Source organism: Struthio camelus, chromosome 14, assembly GCF_040807025.1.
Source record: "Struthio camelus isolate bStrCam1 chromosome 14, bStrCam1.hap1, whole genome shotgun sequence".
In the NCBI taxonomy this organism is placed as follows: Eukaryota; Metazoa; Chordata; class Aves; order Struthioniformes; family Struthionidae; genus Struthio; species Struthio camelus.
Genome location: NC_090955.1, coordinates 23,150,394 through 23,170,537, shown reverse-complemented (window position 1 = coordinate 23,170,537; position 20,144 = coordinate 23,150,394). Strand labels below are relative to the sequence as shown.

Below are 20,144 nucleotides of genomic sequence, written 5' to 3'. Positions count from 1 at the left end.
TTTTCTTTGCAAACACTGTGAAGGGAAATGGTAATGCTCTTTCTCTGTGAAAATACTCTAGCCTTTTTCTCCTGTTGCAGTTTCCTTTTACATCATTCTAGGTGCGCATGATACCTTTTCGTTGACAGGTCCCTCCTTACGGCCTAACTGTCAAGCAGTAGGATGGCTAGCGCGTCATCATCACTTCGTAGCTTAGAGCAGCTTGACATCTTGCATTTCCATTGGAAGACATGGCTGTAACGCAACAGTAGCAACAGTGTCTGTCCACTGTGTTTATGATTGCCTAAGTGCTTCCTTTTTAATCCTTTTTCTCACTTATAATTTTCCAAAGCTTTTGAGTTTTGAACTGCAGTTTCTCAGGCTTGATGTCTGCCGAGAACCAGGCTTGCTTTTATTTGCTTTTGAGGGATTGGGGTGGGGTTACAAAGCGTCCAAACTGTGTTTGCTTACCATGTGAAAGGGAGAGAGACTCCGTTCCTTCCACTGTGACAGCTCAAAATTGATGCGCTCTCTGGTGTAGACCATGCAGCAGAGAGCAGGAAGCTGTCAGGGTTTGACATCTCAGTGGAAAAGTGCCTTTCTGTGTTTTAGTGAAAAGTAGTTTGCATTTTAGATCCATTTTGACCTATTGGAAATTGCATTTGGTATATATGCAGGATAATAGTTGATTTTTAGTAATAACCAAGAACAGGCTACTTTGGAAATGCCTGCACGATTAACTGCATTGTGAAAACTCCTCAAAATAAAATAAAATTACGCATAGAGATTGAGGCAAAAGCCTGTTTTAAGGAAAAGCTATGGTCAAAGCAGAAGGTCTCCTTTCTGTCTTTTGAGATGTGTTGGAACTGTCATTTGAGTGATCTCAGGCCTTATGATTTGGCCTGAATGATTTGGGGTGAGATTCACTGAGTATTGAGGTGAACGCTCAAGACTGACCTTTTTGACACCCTCCACTGTTCCCTCTTGGCAGTGTTATTAGTTCCCTCTGTTTGTTCCGTGCCAGCCAGGACATGGATAGAGACTTAGATAAAACTCAGGTTTTGTCCTATGCTAGCTCCTTCTTCAAGGCTCAGCGCTCCAAAGTCTGATAAAACTGAGCAGTTAAGAGCAACTTCTCATTCTTCAGAGGGTCTCCAGAACTTTTTCTTTTGTCTAACTTCTTTTTTTTTTTTTTTTTTTTTTGGACTGGCCAAAAGTAGATGAAGTCAGAACAGCTATTTCATCTTTTCCCTAAACGCTTGCTCTGCTCTGTAGACGATTATTTCATTTTTCTACTTCAGGATCTACCATATCTTGTGTATTTTGTGCTCAGTCATTTATGAGTTGCCTGTAGTAAATTTAGGACTTTCTATGCGTCGTCATCTTGACAGAAATGAAAAGAAGGAAGGAAATGCCTTTAAAAATGGAACTGGTCTTTCAGTGTATGGATATAGTTCTGCACAAACAGCTCCTCCAGGAGACAAATGTGTAATACGTGTTTGAAGTCACATTACTAGGGAAACCTGATAATGTTGGCAGGATGCATAATTTGATCTCCTTGATGAACTTCTTAGCCTGGTTTGACAGAGGTCCTTGATTGCTGTTTTAGTGGCAGTTTGCATCTTTCACCAACTGCAAGAAAACGTCTAGCCCTGCATTCACTGTTACTAAAATTTGCTGGAGATGTACGCTGCATTCATTTATCCTTTGTTGTTCCTCGTTGCTTTCAGTAGGATATAATGTTCAGAGTAAACAAATCAGTAACTTGCATGCCCCGAAAGCACCTTGAGTGGGCGTTTGGTCCATCTCCTTTTTTGTTTGGTTGGTTTTGCTTTTTGTTTCTTTCTTCTTCCCATGCCCCCTTGCCCTTTCCTTAATATAAAATTCTCAGGGTCAGATGCCCCTGCAAGCAGATCTTTTATTCTTGCGGTCACAGTGAGAAACTTGATTGAGATAATGACCAGATTCATCATACCGAGGACACACGTGACCTCCACTGAGCAGCACAATGCGAGTTAGACATCTTCAGCAAAAAAGGAAAAAATAGCTCAAGAGGGACCAAAATGGGGAAAAATGGCAGAGAGAGGCGGAGAAAATATTTTTTTGGTTCATCAAACTGCTGCTTGTTATGTTCCAAACACTGAGGACCCGTCTCCACTAGGGAAACTTTGCAAATGCTTCCCAGCTTTGCCACCACTTTTCAGCTGCATCAGTAGTAAAAATATCGGTAGCCTGAGAATGAACGGGCCACCGACTGGCCTGGATACCTGCTCTTGGCGTCTTGCTTTAGGGCATGCCCAGCAGACGCGGTACTTAAAATTTCAGCAGCAGCTGGTGGCATGTGTGCCTGCGAGCGGCCAGCCTTTGCTCTAACTGGTTTAGCTGAGCCAGTGGCGTCGAAAGAGGGAACGTTTTGCCATGTTTTCCTAGTGTGGAGTGAGCCTAGTGCTGGACTGCCGCTTCATGTTGGTAACACTGGTGTTATTATCAAATTTGTCCTCTGACTTTTTAAATTTTAAAAAAAGAAAAAGGAAAAAAAAAAAACAACAACAACTCTGTGGAATATTTTTCATGAAAGGTTTTTGACAAGTCTTAGCTGCAGCCACGTGCCATCAAATTATATGCTGTATGAGAAGATTGATCTGTTCTACTTTATATTTGACTAAACTATGCCAGTGTTTGACTAGTCCTTTTGAAATGAACAGATAATATTTTGAAATTCTGGGTTACAAAACAGAACTGAAAATCTAAAATACTTTTACAGAGCGGGCAGCTAAAGTTGCTGAGCAGCAGGAGAGAGAGCGAGCAGCACAGCAACAGCAGCAGAATTCCTCCCCCCGGGCAGGCACTCCTGTCGGGGCTCTTATGGGGGTGGTGCCGCCACCGACACCAATGGGAATGCTCAATCAGCAGTTGACACCCGTTGCAGGTAAAACGTAGGAGCTACGACCATTTTTTCCTCATCCACTATATCAACCCCCTTCATAACTCTGAACACTCTCTTGGGTCACTTTGTTCTTACTGAAGAAAAAGCTCAACCTCTTCAGTCTTTCTTCATAATGAATATACCTAACCTGAGAAGTAGCCTGATGTTCCCACGTTACTTGATCCGGGAGTTAGTAGCCTGTTGAAAACGCCGTGAGAGAGGCTTGGCCTCGTGCGGTAGTCCTGTTCTGTTTGTATGCGGTTGTATTTGTTCGCCCCGCTTTGGGGAGTTCGCGGTTAGCCCTGCTGCGGCAGGAGGGACAGCGCTATGTGTTCTTCTAGTGCATGCATCATCAGCGGACGTGGTAGAGCAGGAGACGAGTTGTGTTTATTTTATTTATTGATTTACGTATTTAATCATCCGGCGATGTGAAAAATAAACAGGATCCAAACTGAGTTTTAAATCCCAGCGTGACTTTGCAGAATTGCCAATTAGACACTGGTAAGCAGAGCAGACCAGGAGCCAGAACCGTCGTGAAAACAGATAGGAAATCCCAACGTTGCTGCCTTTCTTTAATCAAGGGATTTTCAGGGTAGAGCTGAGCTAGGAGAACTTTTCCACGAGGTCCTTGTTACTAGGTGTCGGCCTGGTACCAGTCCTGATCCAGCTCAGTTCATAGGGCGTATGCTCAGAATAAGTATTTCCGGGATCGGATCTGCACACTAGGCAGCGCAAAGGAGAATCTCTTAGAGGAGTCAGCCGTCTATCTGTGAGAAAATGTACTAGAGAGGACGTAATCAAGTTGTTTTTCTTCCTCCATTTCTGATTTTACAGCAGGTTGTCTAGAATGCAGTACTTCAGTGAAGGTCAAAATAGTGCTGAGTATGTAGAAATGAGTATTGGGGGGTGTTTGGTTTGGGAGGTCTTGGTTTTTGGTCTTGGTTTGGTTGGGTTTTTTTCCCTGTAAGGCTTTCCAATTAGTCCATTTATTCTTTTTGTCGTTTTTTCTTTCCCATCTCACAGGCTGCGGCCATGCTTTGAGCTGACAGCCTGAAGTGTTTCCCATCATGATCTCTAAAGCCCTTCTCAGTAAATAGGCTGCATGGATGTTTAAACTGAAGGCGCAGTCCTTGTTTGGTTTGTGGTCTCCAGGCCACAGAAGCATTTGGTTACACCTGAACTGCCTTTTTTAAAAACAACCACCACAACAAACTTTGAACACCTAGCAGATTTGTCTTGTAGTGTGATAATTTTCTTCCAAGCTGTTGGCAGTTTTGTGTGTGTGTACATAGATATACATACGTGTGTGTACATCTATATATATATTTATATAAAAATAATATTTCTCCAATACTACATTTTTTGTGAGTAACGTAGTTCAGTCAGGAAAGCCTAGAAATGTCATCCTCTTGTGTGTGGGTTTTTTTTTATTTTTTAATGAGATCACTTTTCCAATTTTTTTTGGAGGTAGCTGTTGATAGGCAGTAATCTGTATTATAAGTCCTCTCCTAAAACTTTTCCAAAAACGTGAACTCTGTAGTTTGTACGCGTGACCTTCTTCCTTGTGGCCGCCTTCTCAAAAGCAAGCCTATATTTAAGAGCATCATCTTAAACAGTCAGGAGTTCAGGTCTCTTCGCTTTGTCGTTGTAGAACACTTAGAGTGGATGGTCAAAGTGTTCTGTGCAAACTCTTCCTATTTTTTGTGGCCCGTTTTAGAAATGCAGTCTTCCTTCTTTGGGTCTCCACAAGTCTTTCTTAGAAGTTTCTTCTTTATTCTGTTGAGGCCTCTTTCAAATCCTCCTCCATCCTTAAGCCGTACAACAGTAGTGTTCTGGATGCGTTCTGCTGCTTTTACCTGGTTCAGAGAACGGCTTCATCATGGGACTTTGTTTTAAGGCCACTGGGGCCACGAAATCTCGGCACTTTCCGAGATGCGCTTCTTTTAGTGAGCAGTGCTCTGGTTGCCTGTAAAATTAGGTATTACAAAAGCTTATTTAATCTTACATTGTTTTAGTTGGGAAAAAAAAAAGGGAGAAAGAACCAGTAATTAAAAAGACATAATAAATTAGTGCTGTGGGAGCTGAAAATAGTTTGTCGATGTTTACTAACTTAAAATCAAAGTACTGTCTTGTACGTGGGATATGACAGTGGCTGCTGGTATAACCTTGTGATGAGCTACAAGAGCCAGATTTGGCTACAACGTATTAATCCAGTAAATATTTTGAGTAAATATTTTATTTGCGATTGTAGAAATAAGCTTTTGTAATTGACCAAAAGGTGAGTTTGTTTCTTTTTTTTTTTTTTTTTTTTTTTTCCTTTAACGGCTTCAGAAGTGCATATAAATGAGTTGAAGCTGTGATTGCAGCTCAGGGTGTAGTGGAAATACCAGGCAGTAGGTACAGGAGAAGCACTTTACTCCAGGGATGCTTTTGTGGATTTCTTCTCTTACTTTTTTCGTTAAAAACATGGATTTCACTATGTTGATAGAGGTACAGCTGAGCCTCCAGATATTTGAAACAGATGCCTAAAAGCTATTGAAGAAGTGTTGATGTAGGTGCCTGGTGTAATGAAAGAAAATATTGATGTGAGGGAGGGCAGTTCTTCCTTTTTTTTTCATTGTTCGCTCCATGTAAAGCTTGGAATTTCAGGTTTCTCACTTGTGTTATTCTTCCTGAGCAAGTGCCAAATTTAGCTTGTATTTGGAGCTGCTTGATCTGTTTTGATCTGAGGTCCTAGCAGCTGCTGTGATGAGTCACAACTGGTGCGAGTTGTCAGCCACTCTTATTCCAGAAATGTCGATTTTGAAAGTTTCAGTTACTTAGAGCGTGGCAAAGATCCTTTCTTGGGGTAGGCTATAGAGTCTCCAGTAAGCGTGTGTATCTAAGTTTCTCTCATCTCTCTAGACCTGCTTCTGTCCTCCACCATCTCTTCATTGCCTTTGCAGCTCCTTTCCTTGGTTATCTGACAACATATCCATTACAACCAGAAAGCATAGGGAACTAAGTGGTGGCGGGGAGGTCAGGGGTTGGGGGGGACAAGCAAGTTAAAAGTTCTAGGACCTAATAAACATACTACAGATATGTTGTATAGCCTTCTAGGTTCACTTGATGGACAGCAGCAAACCGGACCAGAAATGAGAATAAGCTCTGAATCCTTTTCCCTCACGTGCAACAAAACAGATTATGAGCAGCAGCACGATACTGTTTTGTTAATCTTTGTTCTTCCTATTAAGACACTCGGAAAATATTGACAATGAAACGCTATGAGGGACTCTGTGTGCTCCTTTAAACCCTTTTACATCAGTCAGGTGCCATGAGTGTAAGTCACTGCAGCCCAGCGTATCCAGTGCTGTCAGGTTTTAAGTTCGAGTTGCTCCCTTCGTTTATACGGGACATGGCTTAATAAAAATCCCGCATATCACTGCCTTTAGATTTAAGTATGTGAATGCTGTTGTAGGCTCTTTATATGCTCATTTTGCGTATCCATTGCAGAAAAATGCATAGTTGTGTTTTTCCAGTCAGGTTTTGTCAGAGCTATCCTACAAAGCAGGGCTGTACATGAAACTTGTGTAGTTAGTGTTGTATTCATAATTTGTATGCAGATGGCAGAGCTTTAGGCTGTATTAAAATTGCTTGCATTAGTAACATTTAATTGTGGCTGAATTTATTCCTTGTGTTAACATGTCTGAATATTCAGCGTTTCTGCCCCACGAGGACCGTACAAATACGCTAAATACTAATTCATCAGAAGTACAGTGTTTCATATTTATAACTTTATTATTTTTAATTTTTGTTCATTTTTGCGAGACACTAATTGTAGTATCGTCCTGCTGTACTAAAGGTGCCTTTTTGTGGGTAGTGCATGTCTTACTGTGTAGATCATATTGCATGTTATTGATGCATGTTTGAAATTTGTTGTGTCCTTCAAGGCATGATAAGTGGCTATCCAGCGGTGCTGCCACCTTTGCAGGGCCCAGTTGATGGCATTGTTAGCATGGGCAGCATGCAGCCACTTCACCCAGGGGTGCCCCCACCCCACCAACTTCCGCCAGGTATGCCAGGCATCCCAGGCATCCCACCACCCGGTAAGAACGTCATCCTCATTCGCTCCTTATTTCATGTTCATGTATTCGCCATTTAACCAGTGGTTGTTGTTCTCTGCAGCTTGGTTTGGTCGTAGCTTGTTTGATCATTTCTGACCGTTACAGGTTTGTGTAGCTGCAACACACATGACGTACTGCTGAATATATAAGGTACACGCACACCACGAGCATTGCCGGCACAGCATGTGCAGCAGACCAGCGGCAGAAAGTTGCTGAGGAACTATGATGCTGCTCCAGCCAAAAACCTGATAACTCTCCTTGAGTTTATCAGAGGCCTGAAAGGCTGAAATGAGTCTATTCGTATCCTTAGGTCACCTGAAGAGCATCCTTCCACTCCCTCCTTTTTAAAGGAAGACTCTTCCCGTTCCTTACTGAAATCTTTTTTCAGTATGTTACTATTTTTCAGTGTTCAGGCTGCACTTAAATGAACCCAGTCATTTCAGACCTCTTGGCCACTGGTAGATGATCAAAATGGAGGATCTTTAAATAAGATGGACGTTCTGATTTGTACTAATATATTAATACATTATTATAAAATAGCATTCGGGTTGAACCTTTTCGATAGAGCAGTAATCGGAAACGTGGGGGTAAGGTGAACGCAGTATATTATCACGGCCAAATTTTGCATTGGTTTTTGATAGTGGTGCTCGTTTGATATTTTCTTGCCACACTTTTGCTGGGTGGTGAGCTGAACGAACACTGTGACAGTTCGTTAGCATTTTTTCAGTGTTAATGTCACTAACATGTCCCCGTTACGGGGGAAAAATGGTTGTCTGCCATATCATCCTGTTTTCTGCTGATTATTTTGATTTTTTTTTTTTAACCTCTGATAGCTCACGTGACTACTTAGAAGAAGTGCATCCTATATATTCAGCAGTTAAACTGTTAATCTGTAGACAAAAAGTGGCATCTTGTTTGCCTCCTCCTGCCTCATTTGCAACTATGTTTATCAGAAGCTCTGTTAGGTCTTTGTATGCAAATTGATTGTTTGTTTGCTTGGATTTTGTTTTGTTTTGTTTTTTTAAAGTTCATCAGTGTTAGGTATGCTACTTGCACCTTCACTGGTGCGTAAGGTTCGCGTAATGTCATGTAGCGGGAATAGGGAAACAGCCGTGTGTGTCCGAGTCCACCTCTGACTCGCCAAGGCAATGATACTTAAGCACACAACAGCAGCATGTAAGTGTTTGTCAAGGCGATCCCAGGACGATGCATTTCTTTGCAGAGTTTATTGTTTATTTTTCCAACTGGAGAAACAGGCCACGTGTATGATGTTTAAAACTGAGAGGATACAGATGAGAGAAAAAGTGATGCCTGGGAGCGGAGGGCTTGCAGGACCACAGGCGAAGTAGTGTTGAGTAGGGCTGAGCAAGCTGAAGGTAAAGCCATGCTCTGATGCTGGGAAAGGTGAGGATGCCTCCCCTCCAAACCTCTCTGCTTTGTACCAAGAAAAGATCCTTGCCATGGCACACTACTTATATTATTTACGTTCTTCCCCGCTCCTGACTTTCTGTTAGTACAGATGCATTTAAAACAGGGGTTGCCATAAACTGGGAATTCGTTCATTATATGCTCCAGTATACAAAATGCAGTGACGCATCTTCTGATTGCTGAAGTAGAAAACTGCATGCAAAATAAACCCTTAGGAAGATCGAATTTAATTTTCAGCTCTTCAAATAAATGATATCTGGTTTTGACAAGTGGCACAAACAGAAAGAAAAGCAGCGAAAGTAACTCTCGTTTGTTCAGACCCAAGCATCTACATGTAAAATATCTGGAACTGCATGACTCTCTCATTTAGCTTTGTAAATTTTTGTTTTTAGACTTGCAGGGAAATATGTTTGAATAAAACTAACGCTTTTTGTTTTTGAAACTTACTCCAAATATTCATTTGTCTCATAAAGAATACTCTTTAAGCTTAAAGTTATAAGTTGCTTTTTGTGTTAGCGAGATAGATATATAACAGACTTTTTGCAATGGCTTGGCTTTCCTCCTGCAATGAATGCATTTTATAGACTTGAACGCAGCAAAATGTTGAAATGTTGATAAATTGCTAGATTTTTTTTGATTCCAGGGAGATTCTGTCCAGCTGGAGTTGTATATTCTAAACTGAAAGATTTAGTTAGGGAATAACTAAATAATATGGAAAAAAAAGAAAACCAGAAATGACTTCTATTTTCATTTCTTTAGTTAAATGAATTCAACAGGCTACATATCAGTGTTGGCTAGTTGTCATATTGTCTTTTTTTTTTTTTTTTCCCATCCAGAAACTTTTAAAGTGGTTTCTACTGGGGGAAAAGGGGGTATTTGAATGCGGTACAGCTGCTTAAAAGAACAGTAAAAAAATTATGCTTTGGCATCATTGCTGTTCAAAAAGACAAAGCGGTATTTGCCACTGCTGTGAAATGAGACTAATTTTTTTTTGTGTTTTGGAATATAGGTGTTATAGGCCAAAATGTATCTCCCATGGTAGGCACTCCAGCACCAGGAGCAAGTCCATTTGGACAACAGGTAAGTCATTTTGGCATGATTTATGAGGCCGTAAGACTCTGAATTAGTATTTAGACAGCATCTCGGTTAAGATATGTTGGGATGCACGTGGCCTTTCCCCAGGAAGAGCATAAACAAAATGTACGTGGTCCTGAATACCTCTGTGTACATTTTGTACACAAATTCATCCAAGGAGCATAGACATATCCTCTGAGGGTAAAATATCTCTATATTTCTTGGATGAATTGTTACTGGACTAATTAGGTTCCAGTTGTATGAACGTCTTCTGCAGTGTAAGCCAGAGTGTTCTCTTTTCTTTTTCTTTCTTTTCTTTCTTTTCTTTTTTTTTTTTTTTTTTTAACCCTTCCTCCTCCTATTAAATGAATGTGAGTCAATTCAACACACCGTTAAACTGCTGATAATTTAGGTTTTGCATGCTTTGATGCAGACACCTTTGGTCATGACCTGTTTTAAAGCTCCAATGTATGAGGATGTTCTGACAGTGAATCAAGAGAGCAGCTTCCCCTGTCGCTGCTGGACAGGGATGGAGATTGAGTTGTAGTGTTTGTGCTGCACTTTGTTGGGTCAGGTCCTTCCATAGGGATGCGTGGATGTGAACCAGCTTCCCTGCTGTTCCCCAAAATGTGTTCTCTCTACAACTTTGCCATTGCAGATAGGAATCCTTGGCCCGCCGGGACAACAGGCACCCCCTCCGTATCCCGGTCAGAGCCCAGCAGCGCAGCCAGTTATGCAGCAGCCCACGACTCCAATGTTCGTCTCCCCTCCACCAAAGACACAGAGGCTTCTTCATTCGGAGGCCTATCTGAAATATATTGAGGGGCTTAGTGCTGAATCGAATAGTATTAGCAAGTGGGACCAGACCCTTGCAGGTAAGGCTTTCTACTCTGATGTTTCCTAACAGAGCACAGTTCTTTGTACACGTTAATAGATTAGCTCTTATGGAACGTGTTAAATGAATCTGCTGCTTGCTTAATAAAATGTATTCATGCAAGCAGTCGTTTAAAAACAAATCAAACGTACTGGGAATATGCATGCTAGCAGGCCAATTCTATTGATGGTATAGAAATCTAAGAATCACTTGTATGAGCTCAGATTCAGAGACTGGAGGGTAATAGAAATACTGTAGAATTATATTCCCCTTTTTCTAGTAATTGTGGTAAATATCAGAGGCAGGACAGATTTAGTAAAGTCAGTAGATAACTGGGCCGTGTTTCTTAACCTTCCAGCACGAAGACGAGATGTCCACTTATCGAAAGAACAGGAGAGCCGTCTCCCTTCACACTGGTTGAAAAGTAAAGGGGCTCATACCACCATGGCCGATGCATTATGGCGTCTTCGAGACTTGATGCTACGAGACACCCTTAACATCCGTCAGGCATACAACATAGAAAATGTTTAATTGCATAATTGCTTCTTTGATACCGGCATATAAGGAGTTTTGTGGAACAATAGCTGTTTTAGTTACTGGGTGGGGAGAGATAACCAACAATAATTTGTATTGCATTTTACTGTACATTGCAAGACCATTTTTATATAAGGACACTTTTAATAAGCATATTTCACTTTTTGTTATATTAAGTTGACTTTATCAAATACACAGATTTTTGCATATGTTTCCTTTGTTTGAAAGGCGATTTCATAATTGGTTAAGTGTAGTCAAGGATTCATCTTTCTTATATTTTATTGCTGAGAATCTGATGCCATCATTTTTATATAAAAGAAAAAAGAAAACAAAAAGTATTTGCAAATTGGTACAATGGAATGTGAAGTTAGTCATAGTTTACATCTTAGAAGAATGTGTGTACATGTGCTTGTGTGTGCTAGCCACGTCCAGCAGAAATCTCACTTGGATGTGAACAGGGAGGATTTCTTGAAATGAAGCTAAAGGTAAGGGGTGCATTGATGCTAGGAAAAATCAAATGTTAAGTCAATACTGAGGCTGCTGAATGGACCACAGTGATCATGAAAGTGCTGGTGTGGACGGGACAAGGGTGTCTTGACTGCTAATTGTGTCCAATCCTGTCCAGTTATTTAATTGTGTAGCCAAGGCCATTATGATCCTAAATTAGTAACAGAATACATGTGCTTTGCATGCCCTTGAAAGGTGAAGTGTTCTATCTACTGTGACCTGCTTTGGGGGTTCTGTGATGTGCCTAACGCCTAGCAGTGGGAACGGAAAGCTTATTCCCCAAGCGATTATATGTGCGTTTGTAGGAGTCGTGCAGAGCTTTGAATCGGTTCAGGTCTTGGAAGGTAAGTTAGAGAAGGGAAGTTGAGTTGTTTTGTTTGTGAAGGAGTGCGATGTTTTTAAATTCACATGTATTCTGTTAATGATTAGGCATTGCAAGATATCTTTGTATGCTTTCCTTGAGTGTATTGATTCACCTTAATGAAAGTTTTGCAGGGCAGATGGGGAGAAATTTGATGCGTAAATCTAGCTTTAACAAAATACTGCTGTATGTGTAAATTCAGCATAGCTAGTAGGTTGGAGAAATAAGAGAACTTGCATTGCAGCCTTCAGAGTGTGTTATGGTGGTGTGGTGTTTTGGTTTTTTTTTTTGTTTGGTTGGTGTTCTTTTTTTTAATTAGTAAGGTATGTATGGAATCTTCTTGCCAAATTTCAAGGTTGTGACTGTCTTCTGCTAAGGACTTCCCTGTCCTCATAACCAACCAACCTTTTGGACTGTAAAGCTATTTGTTTAAAGGCTTTCATCGTACTTCACTGTAGAAAAAGAATGAATAGTTTTTATTTCATTCGATATCTGGGAAAGCAATATTAATTTGAACCGTTTGTTGGCAGGAACGTTGTCACTGCAACTCAGTCCAAAAGAAAGCACTAATTTACTGATATGCTTTCATCTGACTGCTCGAAATGCTCATCATGTGGAAATGTGTTTTAAAGAATACTGGTACAAAAAATTTTTATTTGAGTACATTTGGCAGAAGGTTAAATATTTCTATTCAAATACTGGATACCTTGGGTTCTGTTTCAGTGATGTAATTTATGCTGTTGAGGGAAGTGACACGTGCAAGTGTAAACTGTTATTTAAATATACTGGCTAATTCCTCTTCCTCTGCCACTCCAACCTTCCAGTCATTGCGTGGAAAACCCTATAATTACAAGTAGGCACTTAAGGACAGTTTAGGTCAGATGTGCAATGGATGCGAAGGAAGTGGAGCTTGGAAGCCTCCAATAGGGAAATTACAATTTTGAACTCTCCAAGTAATGCACCTGTGGTACAGGAATTCTTCACTGGCCTTTGTAAATTACCAAGTTTATTTAATAAAGTAGAAACTGAACAGTCTTAGACATCCCCCATATGCAGCATCGTCTTAGAGAGTGTTTGAATTACCATAGGCTTTGCAATATTTGGCCGCAAAGATGGGACATTGAACTGAATCAAGCAGCGAATCCTAGTTTTTGAGTATTTGGAACCATCATGGATTGTACTAATGCCACCGGATTCTCTTTTATTTCTCAACATTAACGAAAATTACACCAAAGAACCTGGGATGAATTTTAGTTAAGTTATTGTTTTATTTATTTTCTTTTGAGGACTGGATGGGACTCCCTTTGGAGCCTGTAGAACTGAAATTGTTAATTTATCTGAAGGTCAGTGATGAGCAAACTTGCAGCACTGGCTCTCTCCCGCCGGAGTAGCTGGGGCTCTGCTTTCGCTGCTCTTTCCGGCCCAGGGGCAAGAGATTGGAAGTGCGAGTGAAACCTGGGTTCTCCCGTAAGGCAGTGCAGAGCACTACCACTAAGCCGCTGGGCTGGCCCTAATCAATTATTTTAAGCATTGTTTATTTATTTCAAAATCATGTCTCTGTGTATTGGAGGCATTTCAGTTGATTGCAGTAAAATTTAGGATATAATGGCTACAGTCTAGAATTCAAGACCAGCAAAAGAAGCTTTTTTTCTGACTCTGGTTTAAAAAAAAAGAGACATGTCTGTCTAGCTGTCTTTCTCTCTCTCTCTCTCTCTCTCTCTCTCTCTCTCTCTCTCTCTCTCTCTCTCTCTCTCTCTCTCTCTCTCTGGGTATTTGAAGCCCTCGTTTCTTTTCCACTGCTGTTCATTGTATTGGCATAAATGAAACTTTCATATTACAATAAAAGTACGTATGGGAAATGATTGATTTCTGTGAGAGTGGAAAATAGGTTAATCTAGGACCGGTATTTTCATAAACCAGTTGGAGACCACTTATTATTTGTTTCACTTTCTCAGTCCTTCCCTTCTGTGAGAAGATTTACTGTTTGTGTAAAAAATCAAAACGTTGTTGGTGATCTTTTTCGGCATGTTTTTGGACCTGGTTAATCCATGCTTGGCTTTTCCTTAAATCTTGTTCGCCCGAAAGTTAAGCTGATAACCAGGTTTATAACATGTATGTACCATCAGTTTGTTTACCTGAGTCTTTTTAATTTGAATAAAAATAGTTTGCAAAGTGTTTTGGATTAACCAGGTTTGAGTGTCCCATCAAGACTTTTGTTGTCAGGGTTTCGTTTCAAGTAATCCTGGCTATTGCGGATCTGGATTTTGTCAGGTTCTTGGTGTGCGCGTGCACGTGTGTGGGTAAAGAACGTACGGAAACGAACTTCGGTGCTGTCCTGTGTATTGCACGACATGCCTGGTAGGTGGCGAGAAGAGGAGCGATGCTGAAAAACACGGGTGAAAATTGAGCCATAAGCAGCATGAACAGTAAACCTTGAAAACTATTTGGTGCATTTGAAAAATGCCCAGTACAGATTATAAAATTCAGACAGTCCTGTTTGTCTCTACATTGACTGAAAATAAACAGCAAGCCTTAATTTCACATTGGAAGCTAACCTGGCTCAGGATTGTCTTTTATGTAGCTGGATAATAAAGGCAATTAAAACACTAATATGCAAAAAGCATCTTTTACCCAATAAAATTAAAAACCAGGATAGACATTTTCTTTAGTTTTACTAGCTAAAGTCATCTTGAGTGTCTAGGTGCTTCTGACATAATGATTTACAAAGAGGCATTTAAGCAGCTAGAACAGATAGCGTTACATTTAATTTAACATATATTGGACCAAGAGGGTAAACTGCCCCTCAAGCAGTCCACCAACTTTACGAAACTTCCAGCTTTCTAACATTTGAGGAAGTTGCACAGAGCAAAGTACTCGGTTCAAATTGTCCTTCCTGTTTTGCTTGCTCAGTCTGAGGTGCTGAAGATGCTTCGTAGGCGTGCTTAGCTCGCTCTCGCAGCGGCAGATGCACCAAGCTCAAGGGGTGCTTGAGAGTGCCTGAATGTTTGGAACATCAAGTAAGAAATGAGAGCTGATCCGTTGATATATGCAAAATACTCTGATCACTAAAAAACTTCGTAATCGTTTAGCTTACTGCATTTTCCAGGAAGTCTAATTGGAGCTTGATATACAGAAAAAAAAAGAAAGCAGTTGCAGTGTTCCTTTGTAAAGAGATTTCTATCAATCCATGGGGACACTGTGGGCCCCTCTCTTCAGTCCTTCCTGCTCTGGGAGGGACCATAAATCCAGTGCAGAAGTCTGGACATGTAGGTTATTGCCTGCTGAGCCCCCCTGGGGGCTTCCCCCTGCCGCGCTGCCTCCGAGCTCCCCGCTGAGCTCCTGCGCTCCTCTGCTTTTCAGTATCTGGCCAGCGGGCTGCTGCAGCGCGGCACGGACCAGGAAGGAATCTGCGGGTTCTTGCCCGCAGATATCAGGCGGACAATAAAGAGCGCAGCCCAGAAGGTCAGGACCTGGCCGGGGCCGGGGCCGGGGCCGGGGAGGTTTGTGCGCGGAGAGGCTCGGCAGAGCTCAGCCTGCGGCGCGGGAAAGGCACGCCGGTGTCTCCGAGCACTTCTGGGCAAGGCTCCTGCTGCCGGGAGCTCCTGGCGGCTGCCGCGCCGGCAGCAGCCTCGCGCGGGAGGTGGCTCTGCGGGCCGGGAGGCAGCAGGGCCCAGGTGCCTGGGCCTTTGGTGGGGGCGTGGGGCTGGCCGTGGAGGCCCAGGGCCCGTCGCTGACGGGGGCTGCTGTGCTCTCTGCAGAGCTGCTTTGTTTGCGGCGAGCGGGGAGCCGCCATCGCGTGCCAGCAGGAGGGCTGCAGCCGCAGCTTCCATCTCCCGTGCGCCTCGGAGAACGGCTGCGTCACGCAGTTTTTCCGGGAGTACAAGTAAGGGCTGCCGGAGCCGGAGCTGGAGCCGGGCTGCGGAGGGCTCCTTGGTGCCCCCTTTGCCCCCCTGCCCGGCACTGTGGAAGGCCTGAGCGCTCCCTGACCGTGCCCCTCTCGTCCGTGTGTCCCCAGGTCCTTCTGCTCGGACCATCGCCCCCAGCAGACGGTGCAGGTGTCTCCGGATGGAGAAACCACTGTACCTTTATTTCCCAAGTTATTTCCCAACTTCTGGATTGTGCTGAGAACATATTTGAGCTCTACCAAAAAGCGGGCATCTCTGTCTCATTGGAGAGAGGAGTTTCCTGGCAGCATCTCCACTGCAATGCTCTGGGTACCCAGCAGAAATAGTACAGGCCAATATGGAGATAAAATAGTAAGCCAGTGGATTATGCTGCAGCAGGGAGGAGTCAACAAGAAAGCAAAAAAAACTTGACATGAGTACTATCACTGGTAGAACATAAAAAAAAGGAGAATTTCATATGGAAATAAGCAAGACAGTTGAGCCTGTGCCACTCTTCGATGGCCCATTCAGTTTGATGGCTTGGGGTGTATCCCTCTCTGAGAGGCACCTGAGATTCATATAGTTGGAATAGACTTTGGAGAGGAGAAACTAAACCAAGAGTTTAACAAAACCTGGACAGTAAAACTTCCCGACCTTTAATCTGCTCTCTGACACTTAACGTTGTATGCCCAGATAACTCTGGGGCACACCTAGGTTGTTCCAGCTCCAAAACAAGCGATAATGCTGCTTCACAAATTGCCAAGAAGAGCCCTGGTGTTTCACTCCTAAACCGCACTCCGCCCGAGAAGCTCCGATGGCTGCAGGTGCAGTTGTTCAGAGACTCCAGACAAGAAGGGGGGCAGAGATGGCAAATCACGTTCCTTCAGAAGAAAAGTAAGGGATGTTTCCTGCCATACAGAAACTGAGTTTGCCTTTGTGTCCAGTCTTGACTCTCCAGCTCCAAGTTTTTGCTAGTCGGTTTTCTGCCAGGTTAAGGATTTGAATTAGCTCAGAAGGGGTTCAGTAGCCACCCAACCCAGCAGAAAGCGAATGCTTCAGCTGAGGAAGGCAGAAATGACCTCCTGTTTTGGCATACCTGTGACTGAGTGGCCCACCCTGTCCTGCAGAACAGCAGCAGCCTGATGATTGCACGTGATCAGCACCTCAAAACCCTTGAAACTCAGCTGGTCCAAGAAGAAACCATCTTGTAATTTCCAGCCTCCGTTTATTCAAGGCCAGCTTGTAAATGTTTATTGCTCTACTGCCATGGATGTGATTTAGCTTAAAGAAGTCATCTTCTGGGGTTTGCCCCTCAAACTACTTAGGCAGGAGACGCTGGTTGTCTCAGTCATCACTCAGTTCAACTCTCAGAGCAAGTGGTCCTTTAGTTCCTGAAATAACTCCTATCAAGTTAAACGGTCTCACGCATATCCGTGCGAGATCCCATTTCTCACACGTGGGTGCAAAATTTGATACGTCGGAGAAAGTGAAGGCACTGGTGCGAACAATGTCCAGGATGCTGCTGCTTTTGCAAGACCTCGCTGGATAAATCCTACGATCGCACAAGCCTTTCCTTCTCACGCAGGTCACTTCGGGGCTTACGCAGTCCTTACGGAGACTGGTCCCAAGCGCCGCCGCTTAACCTCGCACCTTCAGCCCAACTCGGGCCGAACCCGCTGCCGCCTGCCGAGCTGGGTGCGCACATGCATGGGGCTGCACCACGACGGCACTGGTAGCCAGGGGCTGGCCCCCGCCTGGGCGCACCGACCTCGGGCGGGATGCGGCCTCGCCGGGCAGGCGCTTGTGCAAACGTGCTCTTGTCCTGCTGCCGGAGCAGCCAGCTCCAAACAGGCCAAGGCCAGCGGGCCCCCAGCGGCTTGCAGGGCAAACCACGGAGACTTGCCTTTTAACGGCTGCATTTCCAGTTTTGAAAGCTACCAAGTCACGAGCTCATTTCTGAATGGCTGCGGAAAGGGCCGTGCAAAAAACACGTTGTAAGAGCCAAGATGCCCCCTTTTAATTTTCTCTCCGGCTTTTTCCTTTTGCAGCCCCAGTATTCGTTTGCTGCGCGTGGCAAAGCGCCTCTCCGCGCTTGAGAGCGCTGATGCTCTGCTGCCCAAAACAGGCTGCCCTGCCTCGTGCTGGCAGTTTTGTGCCGCCACCGAGGCACCAAGCGGGAGCCTTCAGCTGATGTGAAGCCCGAGGGACCCTGAGCTTTCCTGGGGCCTGGCGTCGCGCACAGCAGGTGCCCTGGCTCGCCAGGGCACGTGAAGACAACGTAGCCCTCGTGAAACTGCAAACTAGCCGCAGCAGAACAAAGGTTCAGGAGGACTGTGAACCCCTGCTTCATTTTTCTCCTCCTCCAACTCAACCAAGTAGGTGTTATTTACATGTCGATGTATGTGGATTTAATTGTGCACAAGAAACACATGAGTTGATACAATAGTGCCCTGCCTGGATAAATTGACTTCTGTTTTGACTGTTGGATTTGCTCGGAATTAGAACACTCTGTGTCAGTTTCTGTTAACGAAAGAGCTCATTCGGGGCAGAGTCATCTTCAGCGGTACACGTTTGGAAGAATGTTTCCCTGAGAAGTTTGCCAAGTGTGGGAAGGAGAAAAGGTTTCCTTGCAGAGTGGCTGCTAAAGAGCTCTGTGGAAGTTGGTGGGAGAGCTCGGAGGCTGAACCAAAGTGGACCGGTGGCAAGAGCGTGAAGCAAATCCTGCGGGGTCGCTGTGCCATTTGAACAGCCCTCTGCTCTTTGGCGAAGTGCAGGAGATCTTAGGGCACGTGCTCCGACGGCCTACCTGGTAGATCGCGATGGAGTCTGCGAGTTGGCGCATTAGTATCGGCAGGGAACCACTCTCCCCCCGGAGAAGGCCGGGGGAACCTAGGAGCTGTTCCGTAGGGCTTTTGTGCCAATGCAGAGGCCAGAACTCTAGCCGTACTGATAGAGGGCAGGCTGATTTTACCCGGTTGAAGTGATGTCTTGATTAAGAAAAAGAAGGCGGGGGCGGGGGAGAGGGAGGTGCGTTCCTGCTGCCTGGGGAACCCTCCTGAGGCTGCAGCCTGGGCTGCTTAACACTGGGCCCTGCACCAGCATCTGGGCCAAAGCTTGTGTTCCAGCATGGTTGCCAAAGACCCCCAGAGACCCAGAGACGAACCAGCTCCCTCAGCAGCGCCGTAACTAGCCCTGGTACAGCACACATTTCATAGGGTCAACAGCCTCTGCTCTACACTTCCCGCTTGTGTTTTATTCAGAAGACGTGATGGTAGGCCTTCAAAGAGAAGGCTGTCAAGGGAAGGCTAGTGTCTTCCCCATCCTTCCTGGCTGCTTGCTAAACTTTGGAAGAGTCTTTCCCTTGGAGCAGGATGGGACTGCTCAGTGTATAAGATGATGACAGTGAGCGTTGTTTACTCAGATGCTTGTGCAAGTCTCTTCCACTGAAAATACCTTCTTGTTCACTTCAGGCAAGTTGTCGGGCTGTTTTGATCAATGTGAAGAGCCAGGGCCATTTCTGGACTGTCGGCCAGGTAGGGCCACAGTCACAGACAGACATTTTTGTACCTAGCTCTCTTGTCGCGGGAAGGGAACCAGGCTGTGGGTTACAGTCCCCGCAGAGGTGCTAGGTGCATTCCAAGGACCTGGGCACAGCCACGCTAGTTAGCGTCTTGGAGGAAGAGCGCCCAAGTCCAATAGCTTTCCCTAACTGGCTCCTCCAAAGGGATGTTTCCTGAGCTCCGCCAATGCATAGCTGAAGTGTGGACCGTTTTCTATACGCTGCCTGCAATTGTATGAACTAAACAACTGCACAGAACAGAGTCTCATCGTATTTGCATAGATGAGCCGGCAGAGGCAGAAGCAAAGGAATTCAATCTCTTACCATAAGTCAAATAAGCAGTGACTGTTTAGCGTGCAAGACCAAAGACGCATGTTGCCCAAAGAGCAGTGCTAAGATTAAGAGAGTGCCTGAATTTCCCTGTGTACAAACATTCATGTACCAACCTCCCCGTTTCTTTGCCTCTGCTGTATAGAGACTTGGGTTTCCGTGCCACATAGCCGAGGTAAAAAGGCCTCTGTAGTCTCCAGAAATGTTTTCCGTGCCTTGCTATTTTTCCTTGAAATAATTCATCCTTAATGTTCACAGAGTCTCTAACAAGAGACGAGAGCACTGGCTAAAGTTGTGAGCGCGCCTCTAGGGCTGCTTTTCCACGTGTCAGCGTTCCCTGGGGGTTCTTTGCCTGCGGCCAGGCAGGGCCCCTGAGGAAGGTTTCAGTGCGCGGGGCGATCTCCCTGCAGCACCCCAGCAAAGCGTTCCTCTGCCCAGAGCCTCCTGCCAGCGCCCGGCCTGAGAGCGCCGCGGGGAGAGCTCCCCCTGCTCCAACCGCTGGGCCCTGCTGCCCGACGTGTGCTTGAGGCCCCCAGGTGTGCGCACAGCCCTGCTGGGGGACCAGGGGCCCTGGGGGAGAGTGGA

General features: G+C 44.4%; 1 protein-coding gene and 1 long non-coding RNA gene across 20 annotated transcripts in view; both read left to right on the top strand.

The window, feature by feature from the left end:
• Positions 1–13,977, top strand: part of PBRM1 (polybromo 1) — a 67,724-nt gene extending 53,747 nt beyond the window's left edge. For 10 of the 19 annotated variants that reach the window (XM_068906796.1, XM_068906792.1, XM_068906795.1 and 7 more), the window contains 5 exons: positions 2,744–2,908; positions 6,835–6,990; positions 9,446–9,516; positions 10,169–10,385; positions 10,743–13,977. In XM_068906796.1, coding sequence (XP_068762897.1) covers positions 2,744–2,908; positions 6,835–6,990; positions 9,446–9,516; positions 10,169–10,385; positions 10,743–10,915 — 782 coding nt within the window. In that variant the 3' untranslated portion in view covers positions 10,916–13,977. The remainder of the gene's footprint in view (positions 1–2,743; positions 2,909–6,834; positions 6,991–9,445; positions 9,517–10,168; positions 10,386–10,742) is intronic. The other 9 variants (XM_068906801.1, XM_068906799.1, XM_068906798.1 and 6 more) reach the window with 3 other exon arrangements.
• Positions 13,978–15,131: 1,154 nt separating this feature from the next.
• Positions 15,132–15,889, top strand: LOC138060983 (uncharacterized). The gene is made up of 3 exons (XR_011134522.1): positions 15,132–15,248; positions 15,545–15,669; positions 15,802–15,889. It is a non-coding gene; the product is annotated as an uncharacterized lncRNA (long non-coding RNA).
• Positions 15,890–20,144: the final 4,255 nt, after the last annotated feature.